The sequence below is a fragment of the Pseudorca crassidens genome, chromosome 10 (genome assembly GCF_039906515.1).
Source record: "Pseudorca crassidens isolate mPseCra1 chromosome 10, mPseCra1.hap1, whole genome shotgun sequence".
NCBI lineage: Eukaryota > Metazoa > Chordata > Mammalia > Artiodactyla > Delphinidae > Pseudorca > Pseudorca crassidens.
In genome coordinates this window covers 19519261-19545211 of record NC_090305.1, presented here as the reverse complement: position 1 = coordinate 19545211, position 25951 = coordinate 19519261, and the positions used below count along the sequence as shown (strand labels likewise).

At 41.9% G+C, this 25951-nt stretch overlaps 1 protein-coding gene across 6 annotated transcripts in view; it reads left to right on the top strand.

Annotated features, from left to right (window-relative positions):
• The window catches only part of KIAA0319 (KIAA0319 ortholog), a 74596-nt gene that overhangs the window by 41077 nt on the left and 7568 nt on the right, over positions 1 to 25951 (top strand). For all 6 annotated transcript variants that reach the window (XM_067752117.1, XM_067752116.1, XM_067752119.1 and 3 more), the window contains 10 exons: positions 1211 to 1343; positions 8953 to 9181; positions 13757 to 13880; positions 14528 to 14660; positions 15683 to 15831; positions 17294 to 17445; positions 18986 to 19124; positions 19807 to 19966; positions 23205 to 23347; positions 25433 to 25555. In XM_067752117.1, coding sequence (XP_067608218.1) covers positions 1211 to 1343; positions 8953 to 9181; positions 13757 to 13880; positions 14528 to 14660; positions 15683 to 15831; positions 17294 to 17445; positions 18986 to 19124; positions 19807 to 19966; positions 23205 to 23347; positions 25433 to 25555 — 1485 coding nt within the window. The remainder of the gene's footprint in view (positions 1 to 1210; positions 1344 to 8952; positions 9182 to 13756; positions 13881 to 14527; positions 14661 to 15682; positions 15832 to 17293; positions 17446 to 18985; positions 19125 to 19806; positions 19967 to 23204; positions 23348 to 25432; positions 25556 to 25951) is intronic.

The window sequence follows — 25951 nt, the reverse complement described above, 5'->3', positions numbered from 1 at the left end:
TTATGGGCTAACTCACCAATAGATGAGCATCGATCTGTATCTTCAAGTCCTTCAGCTCCTTTAGCACAACTTCTCTGTCTTAGGCTGAATTTCCCTTCAGTTATGTCTCATTTGTCTATGAAAAAATTCTTTAGGGTCTAGCTATTTGATCGGAATTAAAGCAGTTATTAAAGAATCTCCTTTCGATGTAGTATATGTGATGAGCAGTTGGAAATCACTTTTTAAAAAAAATTATTTATTTTATCTATTTTTTTTTGGCTGCGTTGGGTCTTTGTTGCTGCGCACAGGCTTTCTCTAGTTGCAGCGAGCGGGAGCTACTCTGATGCAGTGCACAGGCTTCTCATTGTGGTGGCTTCTCTTGTTGTGGAGCCCGGGCTCCAGGCACGCAGCCTTCAGTAGTTGTGGCACGAGGACTCAGTAGTTGTGGCTCACGGGCTTAGTTGCTCTGCGGCATGTGGGATCTTCCTGGACCATGTCCCCTGCACTGGCAGGTGGATTCTTAACCACTGCACCACCAGGAAAGTCCCTAAAGCCTGTTTTAAATGAAAATATTTACATGAGAAAATACATTACATTTTGATTCCTCTAATTCAGTGCGATTTAGTTACAGGAAACTGTTCAGGATTATTAATCTTTTGCATGAACTTTTCTTTCCTTAAATGAATTAGATGAAACTGGCTCCCTTCCAGGTCTAAACTTCTGTGATTCTACTTAGTACATTTTGTTTGCTGTCTTTTAAAGTAGAAATAGGAGGTTTTCATGTAGGATACTGCCTTTATCTGGATTTACACTTAATGATTAGGGTAGTAAAAGGTGTTTTGTAATTATATAAAAGCATCTCAATTCTTTATGAATCTGTCAGTTCAGATACCTATTTGAATTATCAGTAAGATATCGTGTGCTGTAGTTGAAGTGAGTTAAAAAAAAAAAAAAAAGCAGCAGTGCCTGTCACTTTGCTTTTTAAATTCACAACTGAGTCGAAACACCCTCACTCAAATCTGGTGGAAACCCAGAAGAAAAATCATGATGATAATTTAGAAAGAAGAAGTAATCCTCCTTCTAACACATAATATATGACCATTTGAAATCTGTGCAATTATATAATTTCATATAAAATCAAATGTAAACCCCAATAATGTAAATTACAAAATTTATGTTTTAATATTCTTGTGTTTAATTCTAGTTTTCATTTATTTGTCAATCTTTCTAGACAGTACAGATGATACTAAAATAGTGAGTTATCACTGGGAAGAAGTTAATGGGCCCTTCCAAGAGGAGAAGACCTCAGCTGATACCCCCGTCTTACATCTGTCTAACCTTGTTCCTGGAAACTATACTTTCAGGCAAGTGGGTTCGCTTTCCAGCACTGATAATTTGACTAGTTCTGATAGATGCCGATAGGACATTGTGCTTCTTTTCATTTTGATCAGGAGGCAGGGCAGATTTGGTTTCCTCTGGGGTTTTGGTTGTCAGCCACTTTACACTCTGATACCATTATCAATAATATAAATTACAAGTGTGTATTTATTGGAAACCTTTGGATTTGGTTGTCAGGAATAGTATGGGATGGCATCGATTTTGCCGTGTTGAGATACGTGAAAGAAAGTTTCTCTCTTCAGAGTGAAAGTGAGGCAGATTTATAGGATTTACCTGTTTCTTTATCTTTTTACAACTTTTAAAGATATAACTGAAATGTAATAAACTGAACATATTTAAGGTATAAAATTTGATGAGTTTTGACATTTGCATACACCTGTCAGACCATTGTCACATTCAAGATAATAAACATTTCCATCATCCCCAAAAGTTTTCTCATGCCCCTTCGCAATCCAAACCTCTCTCTATTCCTGTCCTTGGGCAACCACTGACCTGCTTTCCCCCACTTTAAATTATCTTGCACTTCCTAGAATTTCACATAAATGGAATTGTACAGTAGGTGCTCCTTTTTGCCTGGCTTCTTTCACTCAGCAAATGATTTTTGAGATTCATTCGTGGTGTTGTCTCTATTGATAGTGTGTTCCTTTTCATTGCTGAGTACTATTCCAATGTATGGATATACCACAATTTATCCTTTCATCTAGTATGGACATTGGGTTGTTTACAACTTTGAACTATTACAAATAAAGCTGCCATGAACATTTGTGTACAAGTCTGTGTGGACATGTATTTTCATTTCTGTGGAGTAAATACCCAGGAGTGGAAAGGCTAGGTTCTACGGTGAGCTTATGTTTAACATTGTAAGAAATTGCCAAACTCTTTTCCAAAGTGGGTGTATTATTTTATATTCCCAGCTGTAGTGGATGAGAGTTCCAGAATCCACATCCTCACCAACACTTGGTGTAATCAGTCTTTTTAATTGTATCTAATTTGATGGGTGGTTGTATCTCATTACGGTTTTAACTTGCATTTTCCTGTTGACTAATGCTATTAGGCATATTTTAGGTGTTTACTGACCATTCATATAACTTCTTTTGTGACGTCTCCATTCAGATCTTTTTCCTGTTTTAAAAATTACATCTTACTTAGTTGTAGGATTTTTATACATTCTGAAACAAGTTCTTTGTTTTATATATGTGTTGTGGATATTTCCCAGTATATGACATTTTGTTCTCTTAAGGGTATCTTTTAAAGAGCAAAAGTTTTAAATTTTGATTGTCTAATTTATCAATTGTTTCTTTTATGTTTCATGCTTTTTGTGTTCTATCTAAGTAAACTTTGTTTAATCACAAGATTGCAAAGATCCTGTTTTCTTTCTAAGTTTTATAGGTCTAGGTTTTATTTTTAGATCTGTGATCTGTTTTGAGTTATTTTTATGTATTGTGTGAGATTTTTGAATGTTAAATCAACCTTGCATTCATGGGATAAACCCTATTTGATCATGATATTCTTTTTGTTTGTTTGTTTGTTTGCGGTACGCGGGCCTCTCACTGTTGTGGCCTCTCCCGTTATGGAGCACAGGCTCTGGACACGCAGGCTCAGTGGCCATGGCTCACGGGCCCAGCCGCTCCACAGCATGTGGGATCTTCCCGGACCGGGGCACGAACCCGTGTCCCCTGCATCAGCAGGCAGACTCTCAACCGCTGCACCACCAGGGAAGCCCCCATGATATTCTTTTTATGTAGCATGGGATTCAACTTGATAATATTTTTGTCAGGATTTTTATGTCTGTCTTCATGCAAGATTTGGTCTGTGCCTTCTTCTCTCTCTCTCTCTCTCTCTCTTTCTGCATTGTCACAAGGTTTTGATATGAGGATTATACTGGCCTAATAAAACAAGTTGACCAGTGATCCATCCTCTTTTATTTTCTGAAATACTTATGAACAACTGGTGGTATTTCTTCCTTGAAAGTTTTATAGAATTCACCAGTAAAATCACCTGGGCCTGGAATTTTCTTTTGGGGAAAGTTTTGATAACAAATTCAATTTCTTTCATAGATGTAAGCCTATTTAGATTTTCTGTTTTTTTTTTATTTTTCTTTTTTATTTTATTTTATTTTATTTTTATTTTATATTGGAGTATAGTTGATTAATGACGATGTGTTATCTGTTTTTTTCTTGTGTCAGTTTTTAGTAAGTTGTATTTTTCAAGAAATTCATCCATTCCTTCTAAATTATCATATTTTTTGGCATAAAGTTGTTCATAGTATTTTCATATTATCCTTTCATGTCTGTAGGATCTGTACTGATAACCTCTTTTTCATTTCCAATATTGGTGATTTGTGTTCCTTTTCTCTTGATAAGTCTAATTAAGGGATTTGTTAATTTTATCTTCTCAAGGAACCCTAACTAGAACTGTTTTAATTATATTTGCCTGTTTTGTAATTTGTTCTTTTCTGCTTTTTACTGTTTCCTTACTCCTGTTTGCTCTTGATTTACTTTGTTCTTTTTCTTCTAACTTCTTAGAGTAGAATCTTGGTTCATTCATATTAGAGCTTCCTTAAAAGCTTATACATCTTTCACAGGTATAATTTTCATCTAAGTGCTGCTTAGCTGCACCCCACACACTTTAGCTTATTATATTTTTAAGACCTCATATACTGCTTTAAGAATCTGGAGCCCGTACATATGTATTTATGAATCCTCAGAAGTCTAGCCAGCTTAAGAAACTCTCAAGCATCTGACTGGATTCATCTTTGACTAAAAAGTCCACAGAGGTGGTCTAAAATGCTTTAGATTTTACACATGTTGTAAAAACTTCTGTTTTGGTTTATTGGAAATCTCAGCTTAAGAAGCAGTTTACTCCATTAGGATAGCTATTATTTAAAAAATGGAAAATAACAAGTGTCGGTGAGGCTGTGGAGAAATGGGAATCCTTGTGCATTGCTGGTAGGGATGGAAAATGGTAGAGCTGCTGTGGAAAATAGCTCGGCAATTCCTCAAAAAGTTTAACATAGAATTGCCGTATCTGCAATCTCACTTTAGATATATACCTCAAAGAACTGAGAGCAGAGACTCAAATAGATGCTTGTACACTATCTTCGTCCATTCAGGCTACTATAACAAAAATAACCATAGACTGGGTGGCTTTTAAATGACAGAAATTTATTTCTCATGCCTCTGGAAGCTGGGAAGTCCAAGATCAAGGTGCTGGTAGATTTGGTGTCTGGTGAAGGCCCTCTTCACATGGTTTATAGACAGCCATCTTTTCACTGTGTCCTCACGTGGTAGAAGGGGTAAGGGAGCTCTCTGAGGTCTCTTTTGTAAGAGTACAAATCTCATTCAGGAGGCCTCTGCCCTCATGACCTAATCACCCAGAAGGTCCCACCTCCAAATACCAGTCACATTAGGGATTAGGTTTCAATATATGAGTTTTGGGGGGAACAGAAAACATTCAGTCTATAGCATACTCCAGTGTTAATAGAACAACACAAATGTCCATCAACCAATGAATGAGTAAACAAAATGAGGTATGTACACACAAAGAAATATTATTCAGCCTTAAAAAAATGAATTACTGAGACATGCTACAGCATGGATGAACTTTGAAGACATTTGGTTAACTGAATGAAGCCACTCACAAAAGGACAAATGTTGTATGATTCCACTTAGTTAAGGTGCCTAGAGTGGTCAAATTCATAGAGATAGAAAGCAGAATAGTGATTGCCATGGGGTGGTGGTAGAGGAGAAATGGGGAGTTAGTGTTTAATGGGTACAAAGTTTATGTTTGGGATGATGAAGAAGTTCTGGAGATGGATAGTGGTAATGGTTATACAATAATGTGAATGTACTTAATGCCACTGAATGGTGCACTTAAAAATGGTTAAAATGGTAAGTTATATGTACTTTACCCCAATAAAAAAAAAAGAAATTTACCTAGCTCTGAAAGCTTCTTTTATTATTGAGTGGATTTCTGGGAATCTATAGGCCTTGTAGGGGTAGAGTGAGTAGCCACATGGGGCATCCAGTGCTCATGTGTGGGGTTTTTTTTTAAACTTTATTTTTTTAAGAGCAGTTTTAGGTTTACAATAAAATTGAAAGATACGGAAATTTCCCACATGTCCCCTGCTCCCCACGTGCTCAGTCTCCCTGTTATCAACATCACTCACCAGAATGGTTCATTTTTTACCAAGGATTAACCCACATTGACACATCATAACCACCAAAAGTCTATAGTTTACCTTAGGGTTCATTCTTGGTGTACATTCTATATGTTTGGGCAAATGTATCATGACGGATATCTATCACTATAGTATCATACAGAGTATTTTCACTGCCCTAAAAATCCTCTGTGCTCTGCCTATTCATCCCTCTCCTTTTCCCCCTCCTCTGGTAACAACTGACCATTTTACTGTCTTCATAGTTTTGCCTCTTTCAGAGTATCGTACAGTTGGAAGTATATAGTAAGTGGCCTTCTCAGATTGGCTTCTTTCATGTAGTAATATGCATTTAAGATTTTTCCGTGTCTTTTTATGGCTTGATAGCTCATTTCTTTATAGTGGTGAGTAATATTTCATTGTCTGGATGCACCAAAGTTTATTTATTCATTCACGTACTGAGGGACATCTTGCTTGCTTCCAAGTTTTGGCAATTGTCCATAAAGCTGCCATAAACATTCATGTGCAGATTTTTGTGTGGACAGAAGTTTTCAGCCCCTTTGGGTAAATACCAAGAAGCATGATCGTATGGTAAGAGTATGCTTGGTTTTTTTGTTTTTTGGGGTTTTTTTGGTGGCCTGTTTTGTGGCTTATTAAACATACATTGTACATTTGGTTTGGCCATTGAGGAGGAGAATGCATTTAAAAGTCAAAATAGAGTAGCTTTTGTTTGTTTATCCAAGGTAAAACTAGGTGGCCATTGTAGACGTGATTTCAGACATGTTTGTGTATTGCTGAGAACTTGAATTTTCTGAACTGTATGGGATCTAAGGACACCACCAGTCATTCTCAAAACAACATCTGCTAGTAGCTTCCAGCTGCAACCTTATTGTCTGAAAGTCATCATCTCTTATAGAGTATGTTCAGTTTTGTAAGAAATTGTCAAACTGCCTTCCAAAGTGGCGGCGCCATTCTGCACTCCCACCAGTAATGAATGAGAGTTCCTGTTGTTCCACATCCTCTCCAGCATTTGGTGTTGCCAGAGTTTCAGATTTTGGCCATCGTATAGGTGCGTAGTGGTATCTCGTTGTTGTTTCGATTTGCATTTCCCTGATACTGTATGATGTGGAGCATCTTTTCATATGCTTATCTGCCATATTCTTTGCTGAGTAGGTATTTATACTAGTTTGATCCCTGGTTGGGGAACTAATAAAAACATGTCGTGTATTTATGTTTAGTTTACCACACTGGCTGCCGCAGCTTGATCCAGAAGAAATATATGTTTCGAGAGACAAGTAACAATGCAGGTGTTTAAAAAAAATGATACTTTCTTCTTATAATAAGAATAATGCATGTTTGCTATAAAAATAAAAAACAGAATGTATCTAGAAGCAGAAAGAAGGAAATTAAACACCTCCCATAATTCCACTACCTAGGAATAAACATCCTTAAGAGTGTAGTACTAGGGAGACGCAAGAGGGAAGAGATATGGGAACATATGTATATGTATAACTGATTCACTTTGTTATAAAGCAGAAACTAACACACCATTGTAAAGCAATTATACCCCAATAAAGATGTTAAAAAAAAAATTAACATGAGCACATGGCAAATAAAGAAAATAACATAAAAGAAGAAAAAAAGAGTATAGTACTTATATTTATGGTCTTTTTTCTATACACATAAACTTAAAACTCTTTTCTTACTTGGATCAAAATGTATAAGATGTTTTACAAGCTACTTTCTATATTTTCTTCTAAAATTAAAACATTTTGTCTTTCACTATGGCATTTTATCCTTCTAGAATTGACTGCATGTCTGCCGTGGTTAGATCCAATTTTATTGGTTCCCACGTGGATAATCAGTCTATTGTCCCATTACTGTTTATTGTCTAGTCTGTCCTTTCTCAATCTGCAAGACCACATCTCTTCTATATCAAGTTGTCATATATGAGTGGATCTGATTTTGGATTCCCATTAATTATGGATATCTTATGTCATTAAATATTCTGCAACATCATGTTTGATGCTGATACATCTTAGAAAATTAATTTAGCCCCATTATTCAACGTTTGGGGGAACATTCTTATAGTTAAATTTTGGAGTGCAAGTAAAATTTCTGGGTCAGAGGCCTGTATGTTTTTAAGGAGTTTGATATATGTTGCCAAATTATTGTCTACTTCTTATCTGAGGGTTTTGCTAAGGTAAACTTGTGGAAACTTTATGACATAAAAGTCTAAGGGGACTTCAGAAAAGTTATTTTTAAAAGTCTTTCTATAACACTTATTTATTGGGGTAAAATTTATATACAGTGAAATGCCACTTTATGAGGTTCTTTTCATTAATTTTAATTTAATGACTCTTTACCTGTCTCATGGAGACAGGCCTACTTTGTTTTTATGTTGTTGTTTGTTTGTTTTTTTTTAACTCCCCAACCAGGGATCAAACCTGTGCCCCCTGCATTGGGAGCACGGAGTCTTAACCACTGGACCGCCAGGGAAGTCCCAAGGCAGGCCTACTGCTAACCCCATTTTACTAGGAAGAAATTCCCTTAGGGGCCCAGAATGTGTCCTGACTCAGCCTGGTTGAGGAGGAAGGACCTTAGGTGTTTGGTTTGCCATCAGAGCGAGAACTGGAGTTTGGACCCTGGTTGTATGGAGTATGTGGGATAGAGGCCCAGAATATGGGGGCCCCCTGTACAGGTACCTTACCTACAAATAAGGCCTGTGTTCTTTCCAGAGCTTCATTCGCATATTCCTATTTATACCTGTTACACATGCATTGCTGCTCCAAACTAAATCTTGGCCCCAGAAGAATGAAGTGACCTTATTTCACTGATCCAGTTGCCACATCACCAATGAGTTTACTACAGGAGGGTCAGTGCAGCCTTCTGTGTTGTTTGTGTAGACAGAGTATCGTTTGTATTTCAAAGTGCTTAATCCTAAAATTGCTTTGCAAGGAGTGTCCTGAAAACACTTCATATTAAGTCCTCTAGAAAAGAATGAGAAAATTAAAAAGCTTTGTAGCTGAAAGTTCAGGAGTGATTTTCTGTCTCTACATGCTCAGGCCTGCAGGCAGGACTTAAAGCGGATACACTTTGAGTGTCAGGTGGTAGAGAGAGGCTTCTGTGTTGTCTGAGGATGGTATCTTCATCCAGCATCTCAGAGAGTAATGAGAAACCCAGACAAAATAAAACTCTATCGTGTGAATATATTACTAGCTAAAAATAAAGTACATCAACAGAAACAAAGAAAAAACATAGCCTCAGGTCTCTGTTCTTTCCTCAGCTTCATCCTCAAATTTCTATTTACACCTGCTCTCAGTTGTTCTGAGAAATGTACCATAAGCAGACTAAATTGACCACTTGCCTTGAGATTTGTCATATTCGTGCAGTGTAATAGCTTCCTCTCCTTTTCACAGACTGACTGTTACAGACTCAGATGGAGCCATTAGCTCCACAACAGCAGCCCTGATAGTCAACAGTGCTGTGGACCATCCACCAGTTGCCAATGCGGGACCAAATCAGACCATAACTTTGCCCCAAAACTCCATCACTTTGAATGGAAACCAGAGCAGTGATGATCACCAGATTGTCCTCTATGAGTGGTCCCTGGGGCCCGGGAGTGAGAGCAAAGAGGTGGCCATGCAGGTGAGTTCTCCATCCTGCCTTCAGACTTTTATTTGTCTATCTGTGTGTTCATCTGTCCGTCCGTCCATCCATCTATCTATCTATCTAAAATATTGGTACAGGGGGCAGCTAAATTCAGAAAATGTTTTATAAAGTTGTCTGATATATTACAACTAATAGAAGAACAGCTAAACTCACAAATCTTCCAAATTTATGTCACTTTCCTTCACCCACTCTATATAAGCCCAGGATAGCAACTAAGCAGCTCCTGTACAGACAACTTGACCTTGAGGTTAGTTTAGGAAAAGTCTGACCTAACATTTGCTACAGAAATATTATTTTAGTATTAGGATAAACCTTAGGAATAATCTAATCTAAACCTCATTATCAGAAAATTCCTTTTTATTTTGTTTCTCCTATTTTTAGAAACTGCATGTTACCTTTTCTGGATCCAGTGGGCTCTTGTGAAGATCTTTTTGTATTTACCTTTTGATTTGTTCAGATTGCGAATATATCTGTCTAAAGTCATAATAACCTTGAAACATTGCTGTATTTGTATGCGTGAGTATGTGTGAGCTGTTTGCTTATTCTACTTCTGGTGATGGCCAGCTTGTTTTCTTTTTTTTTTTTGCGGTACGCGGGCCTCTCACTGTTGTGGCCTCTCCCGCTGCAGAGCACAGGCTCCGGACGTGCAGGCTCAGAGGCCATGGCTCACGGGCCCAGCCGCTCCGCGGCATGTGGCATCTTCCTGGACCGGGGCACGAACCCGTGTCCTCTGCATCGACAGGCAGATTCTCAACCACTGCGCCACCAGGGAAGCCAAGCTTGGTATTTTTGAAGTTATGTTATTATTTAAGAGTTTAATGGAAGAAAGATAGTACCTTACATTACCACCTTCCTCTTCTCCTTCAAACTCCATCTCACCAGTCCAAGACCAATTTCTCATTAGTGTTTATGGTGAAGTCAGACATTCCATGAAAACTGACCTACTTTACTTTTTGATATTTCTGGAAAGTGCTTTGTGATTATGATGAATTAAAAATGACTGGTTGGATGCATGGGTCTTGAAAGAGCCGTGAGTCCTCTAGATACCCTTGGAGAGCACTTGGTACAGAGTTCATCTCTACCTAAGAGTTGTGGCAAATGCTCTGTTTGCTTCTGTTAGGTTAAGAATTCGCATTTGGTGGGGTTTGGATACAAACAGGAAGATGGGTATTTTGTATTTTCTCAGTTAAAAAATATTCCAAATTTTCTTTCCCTAATTACTGGGAAGTATGTGCCCAGAGCTAATGCCCCAGTACATCCAAGTCTAATGAACATATATCCAAAGGAAGTCACTAGTGCTGGGCTGCAGACCTAGCCTCGCTGCTCTGAACACCTGCCCATCTGCTGCAGACACTCTTAGATTATCCACAGTAACAATGTCACTGCCTTGTGATTGACTGATAAGATGTCAAAAGGGGTGACGCTTTTTATGAATTGGGGCAATCGCAAAGATCAGCTCTTAAACCAGCCTCTCTTACACTAGTCTAAAAATCGCCAAGGCAGGCTGCAGAGGCTATGCTTTGCGCTGGGGAGGTCACTGAAGGTCAGTGAAGCCTGTGCAGCTACCTGAATCCTATGGCTGCTTTGAGGGCTCTCAGGGAATTAGTCTGCTCACTTCTCATTTGCCACAAGATTCCTTTTTATTGTGTGCATAAGCATTCATGTAACCATATTAATTTTGAGGCACATATTACTAGGAAATTATACTTTATAGAGCTCTTCAGAAAAAAAGTACTTTGCTCTACTGAGTCATAGTAGGGAAAAGCCCTTTTTTTAAGTTCTTAAAATAATGCATTTCAAATTTCAGAAGTTCCCCTTGTGATAACACACTTGATTTTCTATCCATTTTTTTTCCATTTTTCCACTAAAACTCTAAAACACACACACACACACAGGGATTTCCCAGGTGACACAGTGGTTAAGAATCTGCCTGCCAAGGCAGGGGACACGGGTTCGAGCCCTGGTCCGGGAAGATCCCACATGCCGCGGAGCAACTAAGCCCATGAGCCACAACTACTGAGCCTGCGCTCTGGAGCCCGCAAGCCACAACAACTGAAGCCTGCGCGCCTAGAGCCCCTGCTCCACAACAAGAGAAGCTACCGCAATGAGAAACCTGTGCACGGCAACAAAGAGTAGCCCCCACTCACCACAACTAGAGAAAGCCTGCGCGCAGCAACGAAGACCCAACGCAGCCAAAAATAAATAAATAAATAAATAAATAAATAAAACAGATACATTTATCTTTAGACAATCTTGTGATCTGTGAAAATAAATAAATTATAATAGGACTTAAAGTTAAAAATCCTTTTCAGGATGCCATGAACTTCAAACATAGGCAATAACTGGAAATATTACCAACAACACAGCAGCAACAAAATGAAAGGGTATTAACCTGTAGGCAATAAGTAGCTAGCTACTATATACTCAATTGAAAAAATGCCTTATTGAAAAGTTTTGTTGTCCTAGCATTTAAAAAATTTATATTTACAGCAAGGACTTACTGCATAGCACAGGGAATTATATTCAATATCTTGTAATAACCTATAATGGAAAAGAATCTGAAAAAGAATATGTATATATATATATATATACACATATATATATAACTTAATCACTTTGCTCTATACCTGAAACATTTTAAATCAACTATACTTCAGTAAACCTTTTTAGAAAAGAAATACATGCAGGGCTTCCTTGGTGGCGCAGTGGTTGAGAGTACGCCAGCCAATGCAGGGGACACGGGTTCGTGCCCCGGTCCGGGAAGATCCCACATGCCACGGAGTGGCTGGGCCCATGAGCCATGGCCGCTGAGCCTACACATCTGGAGCCTGTGATCCACAACGGGAGAGGCCACAAGAGTGAGAGGCCTGCGTACCACAAAAAAGAAAGAAAGAAAGAAAAAAATACATGCAAAAAATTCAATTCAAAAGATAACAATAAATGGAGAAAAATAACAAAATTTATTTATTTAGGGCTTCCCTGGTGGCGCAGTGGTTGAGAGTCCGCCTGCCAACGCAGGGGGCACGGGTTCGTGCCCTGGTCCGGGAAGATCCCACATGCCACAGAGTGGCTGGGCCCGTGAGCCATGGCCGCTGAGCCTGCACATCCGGAGCCTGTGCTCCGCAACGGAAGAGGCTGCGACAGTGAGAGGCCCACGTACCGTCAAAAAATATATATATATTTATTTTTTTCTTATTATTAAATTAAATTTATTTATTTATTTTTGGCTGCACTGGGTCTTTGTTGCTGCACGCGGGCTTTCTCTAGTTGCAGCGAGTGGGGGCTACTCTTCGTTGCGGTGCATGGGCTTCTCATTGCGGTGGCTTCTCTTGTTGCAGAGCACCGGCTCTAGGCACGCAGGCTTCAGTAGTTGTGGTACATGGGCTCAGTAGTTGTAGCTCACGGACTCTAGAGCACAGGCTCAGTAGTTGTGGCTCACGGGGTTAGTTGCTCCATGGCATGTGGGATCTTCCCAGACCAGGGCCCGAACGTGTGTCCCCTGCATTGGCAGGAGGATTCTTAACCGTTGCGCCACCAAGGAAGCCCACAAAATTTATTTTTGATTATAAAAGTAATACATTAATTACTTCCTGTGGTTAAAAACAAACAGGGCCTCCCTGGTGGCACAGTGGTTGAGAGTCCGCCTGCCGATGCAGGGGACGCGGGTTCATGCCCCGGTCCTGGAGGATCCCATGTGCCGCGGAGCGGCTGGGCCCGTGAGCCATGGCTGCTGGGCCTGCGCATCCGGAGCCTGTGCTCTGCAGCGGGGGAGGCCACAACAGTGAGAGGCCCACGTACCGCAAAAAAAAACACACAAAAAACAAAAAACAAAAAAAACACACAAAAAAACAAACTCAAATTCTGATAAAGTGAAAATACACCTTGACCTCTTCCAAGTCCCTTTACTCAAGATAATTACTTTTATGAGTTTAATGTGTGTGCATACCAATCTCCTCTATGTGTTTGCATACATGTATATGTGCATGTAGCAAATATCTATCACGCTGTATCCATTGTTTCACAGCTTTCTTTTTTTGCTTCGTAATATGTCTTTGACATCTTTCCACTTTATTCTTTATAAATCTACTTTATTCTTTTAAACTTTTTTTTCAACTAGCATCCCACAGTGTATTGTGGTGGGTTTGGCCATTCCCCTGTTGATGATTGTTTAGATTGTTTCCATTTTTTTTGGTGTCATAGGCAATGCCTCAGTCAGCACCTATGGGCGAGTCTCCGTCATTACACACGTGGGCGTTTCTCTAGTGTAGATACTCAGTAGAAATGCTGGGTTGAAGAGCATGTTCTTTTAACATTTGAATGGATGCTGCCAGATTGGCTTCCAAAAAGGCCATATTAATTTATATTCTTTCAATAGCATCTGAGGATAGACAATGGACTTCAGATCCCATTTTCCTGGGACACGCACATTTTTTTTTAAAGCAGGATCTCCTCATTTAGTAAAATCACTAGTTTTTCATTATGTCATGCTAATTACTTGTGCTTCTTTAATATTGTTTTTTCTTTTTCATTTTTGTATTTGCTGTTACTTAGGGAGTAGAGACACCGTACCTTCATTTGTCTGCAATGAAGGAAGGAAATTATACATTTCAGCTGATGGTAACAGATTCTTCAAGGCAGCAATCCACAGCTGTGGTCACTGTGATTGTCCAGCCTGGTAGGTGAGATGGGAAAGGGATTTAGCCCCAGAGATTAAAACAGAAATGACATCTGGGCTTCTGGGCTTCAGACCAGCCAAATTTGGTACAAATTCTCTAAATCTTTGAACTATCAAGAAATCAGGGCTGCAGAGCTGAATCTTAATATCAAGGCAATTTGCTTTTGTGGTTCTGAATTATGTCCCGGCTTGTCTCCAAACCATGGCATGAAGGACAAAATGAGAGCTATCTCCAGAGTCACTGTGGGCTCTGATGCCATGCCCCACTCTGCTGCAAAGCTCTAGGGCATTCTTGAAGAGGCTGGTAGTTATGTGTGGCTTGATACTCAGATGGCTTGTGGCCAGACATTGGGGAATTAACTACAGTCCCACTCCATGACTTTTAAGGTATTTTAAAGAAACCAAAGACGTACATATTAGGGAACAGTATTTCTTGCTGCCTGTAACCCCCATCTCAAACTTAGAATGTTTAACTCCTGGGTCAGCTAGGAGACTGCAGTGTTTCACCCCAGGATTCCCAAAGGACAGGGCATGCTCTAGTAGCTGCCTGAGCTGAATATGAGTAATTTGCTTAAATAAAGAAATCAGGGGATGGCAGACTTAATGTAAAGAGATAATATTTCTTCACACCGTTTCTATAATTCTAGAAGACAACAGGCCTCCGATGGCTGTCGCCGGTCCGGATCAGGAGCTGGTCTTCCCGGTGGAAAGCACCACCCTGGATGGGAGCAGAAGCAGTGATGACCACGGCATTGTTTTCTACCACTGGGAGCATGTCAGGTAGTCAGCGCATCTCATCACTGAGTGCTGGGTTCACCCCCTGGATGAGAGCTAACATTACCCCTGCTCTGGAGGGTCTACGTTAAACACTCAGCTTGAGAGTGTTGAGGAGTCAGTATTTAAGCACATTTCTAGAAGTGGCCAGGGAACTATTGATTGGATTCTGTATCAGGTGTGGATGGACAAGATGGACATTCCTTGACAGTGGAGAGAGGTGGAGCTGGGGCAGGTGGACAGGGCAGTCTTGGTGTGAGGTGAGCTTCATGACAGAAGTGGTGCAGGGGAACCTGGGTGGGGTCCTCACGAGGCCCCCCAGTCTGCACTCACTCAAACCACGTGCAGTGACTGTAGACAACAGAAGTGCAGAGTTCAAGGGGATTCCTTTATCCTCCAGCATTTTCTGTGCTGTACGTGCTTAATCTCATGGAATCCTAGGTCATTTCTTAAGAGGTAAGTGATAATATGATTCCCATTTTAAAGATGAAGAAACTGAGGCTTGCAGAGATGAGTCAGTCACAGGGTCTCTGGTTGCCCAGATAGTAAGAGCAAGAGCCGAGGCTCAATCGTGGGTCTTCCTGACTACAAAGCCCACGATCTTCACGACTCCGCTGTATTGAATAATTCCTCTTGAGCCAGGAGATCAGTTACCTGGCTTGCTCTCTCCTCCTCCACACTCTCTCGAAAGATAACTGAGGATTTCAGCTGATTTTATTCAAAGGAGAAACAGGAATCGTTTATAAGGCTCCATTCTGATCATTTCACTGACAGTTCAATTTAAAAAAACAGAAGACTCCAAAATCCTCTTCCCAGGAATCCAGCAGCCTCTGTCTGAAGTAGGCTTTAACTTGTGACTCTTACATAGAACTAGAGAATCTAAATGAATACAAAATTATCTTAGAATTCTCTAGATGGTATATATTATTGCTGTGAAAAGAAGCATTTATAAGGACACAAGCAACATACCTGCCGTCGTCAGAATCCCATGCCCCCTGCCTTTTGTTAATGACTGTCCTGTTTCACAGAGGCCCCAGCACAGTGGAGATGGAAAACATCGACAAAGCTATAGCCACAGTAAGCGGTCTTCAGGTGGGTACCTACCACTTCCGTTTAGCGGTGAAAGACCAGCAGGGACTAAGCAGCACGAACACCCTCAGCGTTACCGTGAGGAAGGGTGAGTCAAGGCAGAGGGCAGGTGGATCTGCCAGTGGAGGAGGTTGGGCCCCTTCTGCTTTTCAGTCTCACAGACCCTAAGCCAGGCCATGGTTATCCAGAAACGTTAGTGTTCGCTTATTGGCTATAGCAGATACCGAACTCTGCTTGGCCAAGCAAAGGTCACTCTTCTTCCGTCCACGTGCACAGCATTTCCTTTTGTTTGTGGAGTGTGTGTCCTAATAGCTTCATTCTCCTTCTGCGACTACTGGCAACTAAAGCCCCATGTCCTAGTGACCACATGATGCTTTGCTTTCCCTCTTCCTTGGTAATCTAAGAGCAGAGATGGTTTCAAATTCCCTGTTGTTTCTTAATATGAAATGTGTGGTCCAATCTATGACATCCTGCTTTATGTACTTGTCTCTTTTTTCTTTTCCATTTGAACATGAGCTGGTTGAAGACCTTTGTTTCAGATATTTCTGTCTCTTCCACGTGGCACAGTGCTAGACTCATGGCAAATCAAAGATGTTGGTTACTTCAGTGAATGAATAAATGATTATGGTGTATTGAAGATCAGAGGTGTAAAAGAGCATGGCTGGATGGTAAAGTCCATTCACCAGTATTATGGACCAGCAAGAGTGTCAGTTCATTGGGGAGGGTGGCTGAGACAAAGGCAGAAGCTCAGCCTTGAGGTATTGTATGTGTCAAGTGTCATGCTGAGGAATTTGGACTTTATTTGCTGGGCAGTTGGGAAAGGATGAAACAATTTTATCAGCACAGTGACATCGATTTGAGTTTTTTTCAAACGTTTTATTATGGAAGTTTTCAGCCCTATATTATAGTAGAGAAAGTATGGTGACATGTGCATAAAAGGGGGTGGTTGTCTTAAGTTCCAGTTTTGAAGCTCGATAGGGTCTAGATATTGTTTCTTATAGAAGGATTTTGGGGTTTACTCAATTTACTGCCAGTCTATTTCTATTCTTTCTAGCCTTTCCCTGTATGGACAATGGAATTAAGCCTCCTCAGTGCCAGATTCTCCCCACTGCCCTGAATCCTCCCTCTTCAATTTACTTAGACAAGCAAGATTTGGTACTGTTAGAAACGAAAATATTTCTGTGGCCAGATAGTGCGGACCAGTACAAAATAATCCATAGCATATTTTAAACCAAAATATTTTCATTTTCCAGACCCCAAACATAAGTAAGATCATGATTTCTCTTTTTTAAAAAGAGAAAAAACTGTAATGATAATAGAAAACTGTCCAGCATGTAGGCTGCCAAATCACAACTAGCTAAGTGCAAAAAGAACTTTAAGAAAGTCTGTATGTTATCTAATGGGTATTTGGGGCAGGAAGTGATGCTTTTTGGATATTTTAAATCTACATGTCTGCAAGATGGAATAGTCGTGGATAGTTCGTGATACACTTCTATCACAAGTGTTTTAAATCAATTTCTTTGCTTTCATTTTTGCTATATTTGACTTAGAAAATAATAGTCCTCCCAGAGCCCAGGCTGGTGGCAGACATGTTCTTGTGCTTCCCAATAACTCCATTACTTTGGATGGTTCAAGGTCTACTGATGACCAAGGAATTGTGTCCTATCTGTGGATCCGGGACGGCCAGAGTCCAGCAGCTGGAGTGAGTACTTGAAGAGAATTGCCCCTGGACCACTAATCATTATGTCTGTATTAGTTTGCTAGGGCTGCATAACAAAATAGCATAGACGGGGTGACTTGAACAACAGATATTTGTGTTCTTCCAGTTCTGGAGGCTGCGAAGTCCAAGATCAAGGTGCTAGCCAGTTTGGTTCCAGATGAGAGCTCTCTTCCTGGTTCTCAGAGAGCTGCCTTCTTGCTGTGTCCTCACAGGGGTGGGGCGGGGGTTGGGGGTGGCAGGAGAGAGAGAGGAGAGAGGGGAGGGGAGGGGGAGAGAGAGGGCTCTTGGGTATTTCTTCTTATAAGGACACTAATCCTATGGGATCAGGACCCCAACCTATGACCTCATTTAACCTTAATTACCTCTTAATAGACCTTATCTCAAATAGAGCCACACTGGGGGATTAGGGCTTCAGCAGATGAGGGAACACAGTTAACTCCATAGCAATGTCTCTGTTATGACCTCATCTCCCTTTCCATGGTCCCCACTAAGGTGTTTATGCTTCTAGGTTTCTTCTGAGGGCTGGAGGCAGCAGGCTGCTGTTCAGTTTAAACAAATCTGAAGTCCCTTCTGACTTTTTCCTTGCCCAGACTTTGCGTAGGGTCAGAAACCATAGCCTGGAGGGACTTTGAAACCATGTCTTCTCATGGGACTCATTCTGCTCCTTAGCTTCCCCATTGTTCCTATTTTGGTCCAAATGGATTCTTTCCTTTTCCTCAACATTGTACCAGATAGGTCAATAGATCGAGGATTGCTATTCCCATTTCCTAAGTACAGAGAATGAGATGCAGGGATGGAAAGAGACTTGGCCAAGGTCAACTAACTCATCCTTAGTCAAACCAGATAGACCTAGGTTTTTAGCTCCTGGCAGGCCTTTTTCCCCATTAGATCACTCTGCCTCTTAGGCTGTAAATTTAGGTACATCTTCATTCCTCCTGTTGCTAAGGACTTGAGAGATGCAAATTCACTCTTGGAGATGTACTGAAGGAGTGGTCCCAGGGAAAGAACTGAAAATGCTTTCTAATTTCTAAAGTAACTCTGGAATGAATACTGTTCAGCCAGATGGTGGGTTAGCCTCTAAGTGTAATTATAACAGCTGTCTGATCAGAGCCCTTGTTACCACCCTCTTCTGTTAGCAAGTTCAGAGAGAGGGTCTGGGAGATTCTTCTCCAATTCTCTGAGCAGAGATGTTGCTACTCAGGCTCTTGGGTCATTTGAGAAGGTGAACCTGATACACCATGAGGAAACCCGAGATGAGAGCATTGTAAAACTATCTTTAAAAATAAGACCCAGAAAGCTCTTCAAAGAGAGTGCTTCACCCTCCAGGTCTCTGCCCTAATTTCGGTGGTTTCCCCCTCTGTAGGGTGGAATTTGGTAATTCCTAGAGAGCCCTTGGGAAGCAGCTCAGCTCACAAAGTCCTGTCTGAGGATTGTGCCTCCTGGTGCTTTAAAAGTGGGAGAGACGCTGAGGATTGCCCGGACCTTCACTAACCCACCACCCATGAACTGGGTTATTTCTCAGGATGTCATGGATGGCTCTGACCACAGCACGGCCCTGCAGCTCACCAACCTGGTGGAGGGGGTCTACACTTTCCACCTGCGAGTCACTGACAGTCAGGGCGCCTCGGACATGGACACTGCCACCGTGGAAGTGCGGCCAGGTGCGCTCACAGGCTTCCGGGCCTGGGTTTGTGGGGCTGGTCCGTGAGCGGGGGCGGGGGGGAGAGGTCAGCCTTTGGGGCTCCTTGCAGGTGACAGTGGAACCCGGTGTGGGAAGCTGGGCCCACTTGGAGGTTTCCTCTGCCTGTGGTTATCTATCCCCAAACAGATCCAGCCTCCTAACTCATTAGGGAGAATTGGGTCTGGCAGCAGGACTCCCTGGTCACTTTGGTTTTCCTGCCAGAAGACAAAGACCTAATGTGAGGTGGACACGAGGCCTTCATTCCTGGGAGCGCGGAGAGGGCAGCTCCAGCAAGGTGGCCACACCGACCCCCGGCATAAAGTGGGCCGGGCCCGCAGTGCTCGGAGACATAGTTCTCTTACCAGGCCCAAGGAGGTGTGTGAGGTCCCAGAATTTCACGTGAGCCCAGAGGCAGATTAGTCACACCTCCTTATCATCTGGGGAAAAATGAATAGACAGCAAGCTGATATAAAAGAAGGAAGAAGTACTCTCGGATAGTGGCCCCCGTGGTACTTGGAAGAATTGACCTGAGCCCTAGAACCTAAGCGTAGAAATCACACAGGGGTCATTTAAAGCTCTTTAACTATTACACAGGCCTTGCTCCTCCTATTATCAAGCCTGGGGTTTCCAGGTGGAAAGCCTATGTCTTCTCATTTCCCCAGACCCGAAGAAGAGCGGCCTGGTGGAGCTGATCCTGCAGGTTGGCGTTGGGCAGCTGACGGAACAGCAGAAGGACACCCTTGTGAGGCAGCTGGCGGTGCTGCTGAATGTGCTGGACTCAGACATCAAGGTTCAGAAGATTCAGGCCCTCTCGGATCTCAGGTAAGATCCGCACCATCCAGCCTGAAGCTCGTCATTTCCTCTCGTTCTCTGTCTTTGCACGCATGTTTATCCCATTCATATTCTTTTTTTTTTCCTCAAAGGGAAGCAGTAAGGACAACATCATTATAGGTCCTTCCCACAAGTCTCGGTAAATGTTTGTTGATCGAGAATGTTCTGAAGGAAGGCATAGGGAACGTCAGAGGGAGCTGGGTTTTAGTTCTGGTATCATCGGAGGGTGTGCGCATGGTCTGGGGCACGCACGGGGGATGCCTCACAGCCAGGCTTCATCCCTGCCCCGTGTTTAGGGGCTGAGACTTCTCTCAGTGTGAGAGGATTATGGGTACCATTGCTGTCTTCTGAGGGTCTATAAGGTTCAACCTCTTCCTTCATTTCTTATAAGATTTACAATTTTAATTGAGTTTTTAAAAAACTCTTATCCAACTTATGAACAGGGAAGTGGGATGGGGAGAGAGAGAGAGAGAGAGAGAGAATATGGGAATAAAAACCTACTATTCGCAGTGAATCCATCTGCCAGTTATTGTCAGCTGTTCTGTTTAGGTTTGCTTTTCAGATAACTGAAATTTACTTAGAAAAATAATAAATTAAAAATACTAGTTATTTTTTTACAGAACTCTTTCCAAAATGGATCATACATTTCCCTTTCTTATATCAAACACTGAACCAAACACATCTGAAAATCAATAAAACCAAAAGTTGTTTCTTTTTTTTTTTTTTATAAATTTATTTATTTATTTTTGGCTGTGTTGGGTCTTCGTTTCTGTGCGAGGGCTTTCTCTAGTTGCGGCAAGCGGGGGCCACTCTTCATCGCGGTGCACGGGCCTCTCCCGTTGCGGAGCACAGGTTCCAGATGCGCAGGCTCAGTAGTTGTGGCTCACGGGCCCAGTTGCTCCGCGGCATGTGGGAGCTTCCCAGACCAGGGCTCGAACCTGTGTCCCCTGCACTGGCAGGCAGATTCTCAACCACTGCACCACCAGGGAAGCCCCAAAAGTTGTTTCTTTGAAAGATCAACAAAATCGATAAAGCTTTAGCTAGAATGACCAAGAAAAAGAGAGAAGACTCAAACTGCTGAAATCTGGAATGAAAAGGGATATCACTACCAACCTTATAGAAATGAAAAGGATTATAAATGAAAAGGAATTAGTTAAGATGAGGTCATACTGGAGTAGAGTGGACCCTTAATCCAACATGACTGTGTCCTTATAAGAAAAGAGACACAGAGACAGACACACAGAGAACCTGCCATGTGATACTGGAGGTAGAGATTGGAGTGATGTGTCTACAAGCCACAGAACGCCAAGGATTGCCAGCAACAGCAGAAGCTAAGAGAAGGGCATGGAGCAGATTCTCCCCAAGAGCCTTCCGAGAGGATGGTCCTACCAACACCTTGATTTTGGAATTCTAGCCTCTGACACTGTGGGAGAATAAATTTCTGTTGTGTTAAGCCACCCAGTTTGTGGTACATTTTTATGGCAACATTTGGAAACTAATACAGATTTGAATAAAATCTCTCCAAAGAAAATATACAAATGCCAATAAGCACGTGAAAAGATGCTCAGCATCACTAGCTATTAGGGAAATGCAAATCAAAATCACATTGAGATACCACTCCACACCCACCAGGATGGCTGTAATCCAGAAGACAGACCATAACAAATGTTGGCAAGTATATGGAAAAATTGGAACACTCATACGTAGCTGGTGGGAATGTAAATGGTGTAGCCACTGGGGAAAACAGTTTGTCAGTTCCTCAAAGTGCTAAATGTAGAGCTACCATACAACCCAGTAATTCTGCTCCTGGGTATATACCCAAGAGAAATGATAAACATATGTCCATACGAAATCTGGCACGTGGGAGACTCAAGAGGGAGGAAATATGGGGATATATGTATATGTGTAGCTGATTCACTTTGTGATACAGCAGAAACTAACACACCATTGTAAAGCAAGTATACTCCAATAAAGATGTTAAAAAAAAAAAAAAGAAATCTGGCACGTGAACATTCACAGTGGCGTTATTCATATAGCCAAAAAGTAGATACAATCCAAATGTCATCGACTGATGAGTGGATAAATAAAATGAGATATATTCATACAATGGAATAATATTTGGCAATTCAAAGGAGGGGGAAATACTGATATATGCTGCAACTTGGATGAGCTTTGAAAACATTATGCTAAATGAAAGAAGCCAGATGTGAAATGCCTCATACATATTCCATTTATATCAAAAGCCCAGAATAATTAAACCTACAGAGACAGAAAAGTAGATTAGTGTTTGGCAGGAGCTGAGGGGCGGCATGGGGGCGGCTCTTAGTGGGTGTGGAGTTTCTGTGATGATGGAAATGTTCTGGAATTATTTATTTATTTTTATACTTATTTTTGGCTGTGTTGGGTCTTCGTTTCTGTGCTAGGGCTTTCTCTAGTTGCTGCAAGTGGGGGCCACTCTTCATCGCGGTGCGCGGGTCTCTTCACTATCGCGGCCTCTCTTGTTGCAGAGCACAGGCTCCAGACACGCAGGCTCAGTAGTTGTGGCTCACGGGCCTAGTTGCTCCGCGACATGTGGGATCCTCCCAGACCAGGGCTCGAACCCGTGTCCCCTGCATTAGCAGGCAGATTCTCAACCACTGCGCCACCAGGGAAGCCCATGTTCTGGAATTAGATGGTGGTGTTGGTTGCACAACTTTGTGAGTATACCGAAGGCCACTGAATTGTACACTTCAGAAGGGTGACTTTTGGGAGTTCCCTGGTGGCCTAGTGGTTAGGATTCTGGGTTTTCACTGCCTTGGCCCCAGGTTCAATCACTGGTCTGGGAACTGAGATCCTGCAAGCTGCACAGCACCGCCAAAAAAAAAAAAAAAAAAAAAAGGTGACTTTTTATTGTAAGTGTATTATATCTCAACAAAAAGGTAAAAATGAAGATGTGTCTGAAAGTTCTTATTCTGTGTGTGGTTATGTCTGTTTGCACACACACATACATTGCTCCTTTTATCCAAAGGTCTATCTATCATCAGCTGAACTCTGGGACCAAAGAGCCTTTATTTGTGAATAGAAACCGATCAATCCCTTGACCCTCAGAATACACCCCTATGTCCTTGCCAAGAGGCAGAGCTGTGGCCGTCTGTCTTCTCAGCCCCACAGGTCAGATGGCTGGAGTGGATGTGTCACATTGGTCACTGCATAACCGTGTGGCTGACCTCTCTCTCTGTCTCCTCTGCAGCACCGTGATTGTGTTTTATGTACAGACTGGGCCACCTTTCAAGGTCCTCAAAGCTGCGGAAGTGGCCCGAAATCTGCACAGGCGGCTCTCAAAGGAAAAGGCTGATTTCTTGCTTTTCAAAGTCTTGAGGATTGACACAGCAGGTATGTCCCCATCAGAAATATTCTTTTTTATTTTTAGTTTTAAAGTTCAAGTAATGTAAATACCTAATTGTTGTATATTCAGAATTGGATTCCACTGGACTAGACATCCCATCCAATTAAATGCAATGGGAGTCTTATAGAAACATAATTACCCAGGTTAAAGGAAAAGATTTTTCAGAGAAGGTGAAATATGATTTGGTTCCTATATGGTGGGACAGTAGCCAGGTCTCATAGTCTGTTTTTTTTTTTGTTTTTTTGTTTTGGCGGTACGCGGGCCTCTCACTGTTGTGGCCTCTCCCGCTGCGGAGCACAGGCTCCGGACACGCAGGCTCAGCGGCCATGGCTCACGACCCCAGCCGCTCTGCGGCATGTGGGATCTTCCCGGACCGGGGCATGAACCCGTGTCCCCTGCATCGGTAGGCGGACTCTCAACCACTGCACCACCAGGAAAGCCTTCATAGTCTTTTTTGACTTAAGTAGGAATGAAGTTCAATATTTCATTATCTGTCCAATTTCTCCATGTCAACCCCTACGGGAATATTCTAAAAGAATCAGATTTGCTGATCGTGGCTATGTTTTACTGGCACAGAAAGAGGACATGTGGACATCTTTGCTTTAGCATCCAGAGATTTGTTTTGCATTTATGTCTCCACCTGGTTTCCTGCAACATACATTTGCCAACCATGCTTTGTCTTTGAGGGAAACTGGAGACAAACAACAGTTATGGTCTGTTTTTAAAACCATACTCTTTCATACTGGTCATGGTCAGAGATTTCATACTTAGATGGTCAGAACAGTATTAAAAGACAGATACGTGTTATGGTTGGAAAAGCCATGTTTATATAATTTATTGACCTGGGACATCGTGCCTTAGGTTGTGAACATGGTGTTATGTAGACTCTTGGAAATCTAAGATAGCTTTTTTTTTTTTTTTTGGCGGTACGTGGGCCTCTCACTGCTGTGGCCTCTCCCGTTGCGGAGCACAGGCTCCGGACGCGCAGGCTCAGCGGCCATGGCTCACGGGCCCAGCCGCTCCGCGGCATGTGGGATCTTCCCAGACTGGGGCACGAACCCGTGTCCCCTGCATCGGCAGGCAGATTCTCAACCACTGCGCCACCAGGGAAGCCCTAAGATAGCTTTTAAGTGCCTTCCAGTGGTACCTCTTTTCTTAGTGGCTTGCCTGACGCCTCTTCCTGGCACCAAACTCATTCATATGTGTGGAGGGAAATGTGGTCTTTATCCCAGGTCATTTCAATAAACACTGGGGACTGTGATACCATTTGGGGAGTAAAATTTAATTTGTTTCAGATGTATACCTATCCACAATTGACTTTCTTTGTAATATGGAGTAAATTAATTTTTTTAAGAACTCCTTTTTTTCTAGCTACAAAAGTAGTATTATTTATTGTAGGAAATTTGGAATATCCAACAAGACAAAAAAAATTAGAATAATCCTTTAGATTCTAGAGTCTAGAATTCCCACCATCCGAAGATAACTTTTGTTAATATTTTGATGCTTTTCCTTCCAGTTCCCCCATCTCTAGAAACACGTTAATACAATCAGGATAATTTGATATATACTTTTTAAATCTGGTATTTAACTTCAAATCATATTATGACCATTTTCTCAAATCTTTTAAAATTCATCCCTCAATAACATATTCATGACCTCACAGTACTCCATCCTAGATATGTTCCACAACTTATACAACCGATCCTCTACTCACAGACCGTCAGGTTGATTTTAAATAATGCTGCAATGTAGATAAGTTTTTGTGCACATCCCCAGTCGTTTTCACTGGATAAATTCTTAGAATTTCTCTTTCTTAAGCCAAAGGGTGCTACGTTTCTGCTACATGATTAAGGCTTTTGTTTCACAGTTCAGGTGTTGGCATATTTCTGCCATTTGCTTCCAGATGAGATTGTCGATTCAAGAGACTTTCCCCGGGACCCCTGTTCATAGCGTAAGAGTCTCTTGATTCAACGAGATGCCTCTGTTCAGGGTCTATGCTATGAAAAGACACAGCTGAAGCCAGGGAGCCCCTTTTCTCCATGGTGACCTCTGCCCCACTCGCCTCCTTGCAGGGTGCCTCCTGAAGTGTTCTGGCCATGGTCACTGTGACCCCATCACAAAGCGCTGCATTTGCTCTCAGTTGTGGATGGAGAACCTGATCCAGCGTTATATTCAGGATGGGGAAAGCAACTGTGGTGAGTCCTGGTGTGGTGGCTTTGGGTGAGGAGCCTTCAGACAAATCATTCTGAACTGTCAGAAAGATCTGCCTAGCTTTGCAGCTGTAAACTCAACGCTTTTCTCACCCGAAGCCAAGCGAACGAGCTCACGTGGTGATGGGTTAAGATCCTCCCACAGTTCACCTTGGGGGTATGTTTAAGGCTTTTCGTAAAACTTCCCGATGAGGAGATTCACCTTGGCAGAGCAGTTGGCTAACCATCGCTGGCATTGCTGAGAAGGCTGCTTTGGGCTACAGGGTCCCCATTTCCACATTGCACCTGCCTTGTCTTGAGCTGAGTGTGACCTTCTGGTGAAGTGGTCCCTGGTGTGGACCTGGCTGGAATCAGATGAACAAGAAAATTGGCCCATTCTTC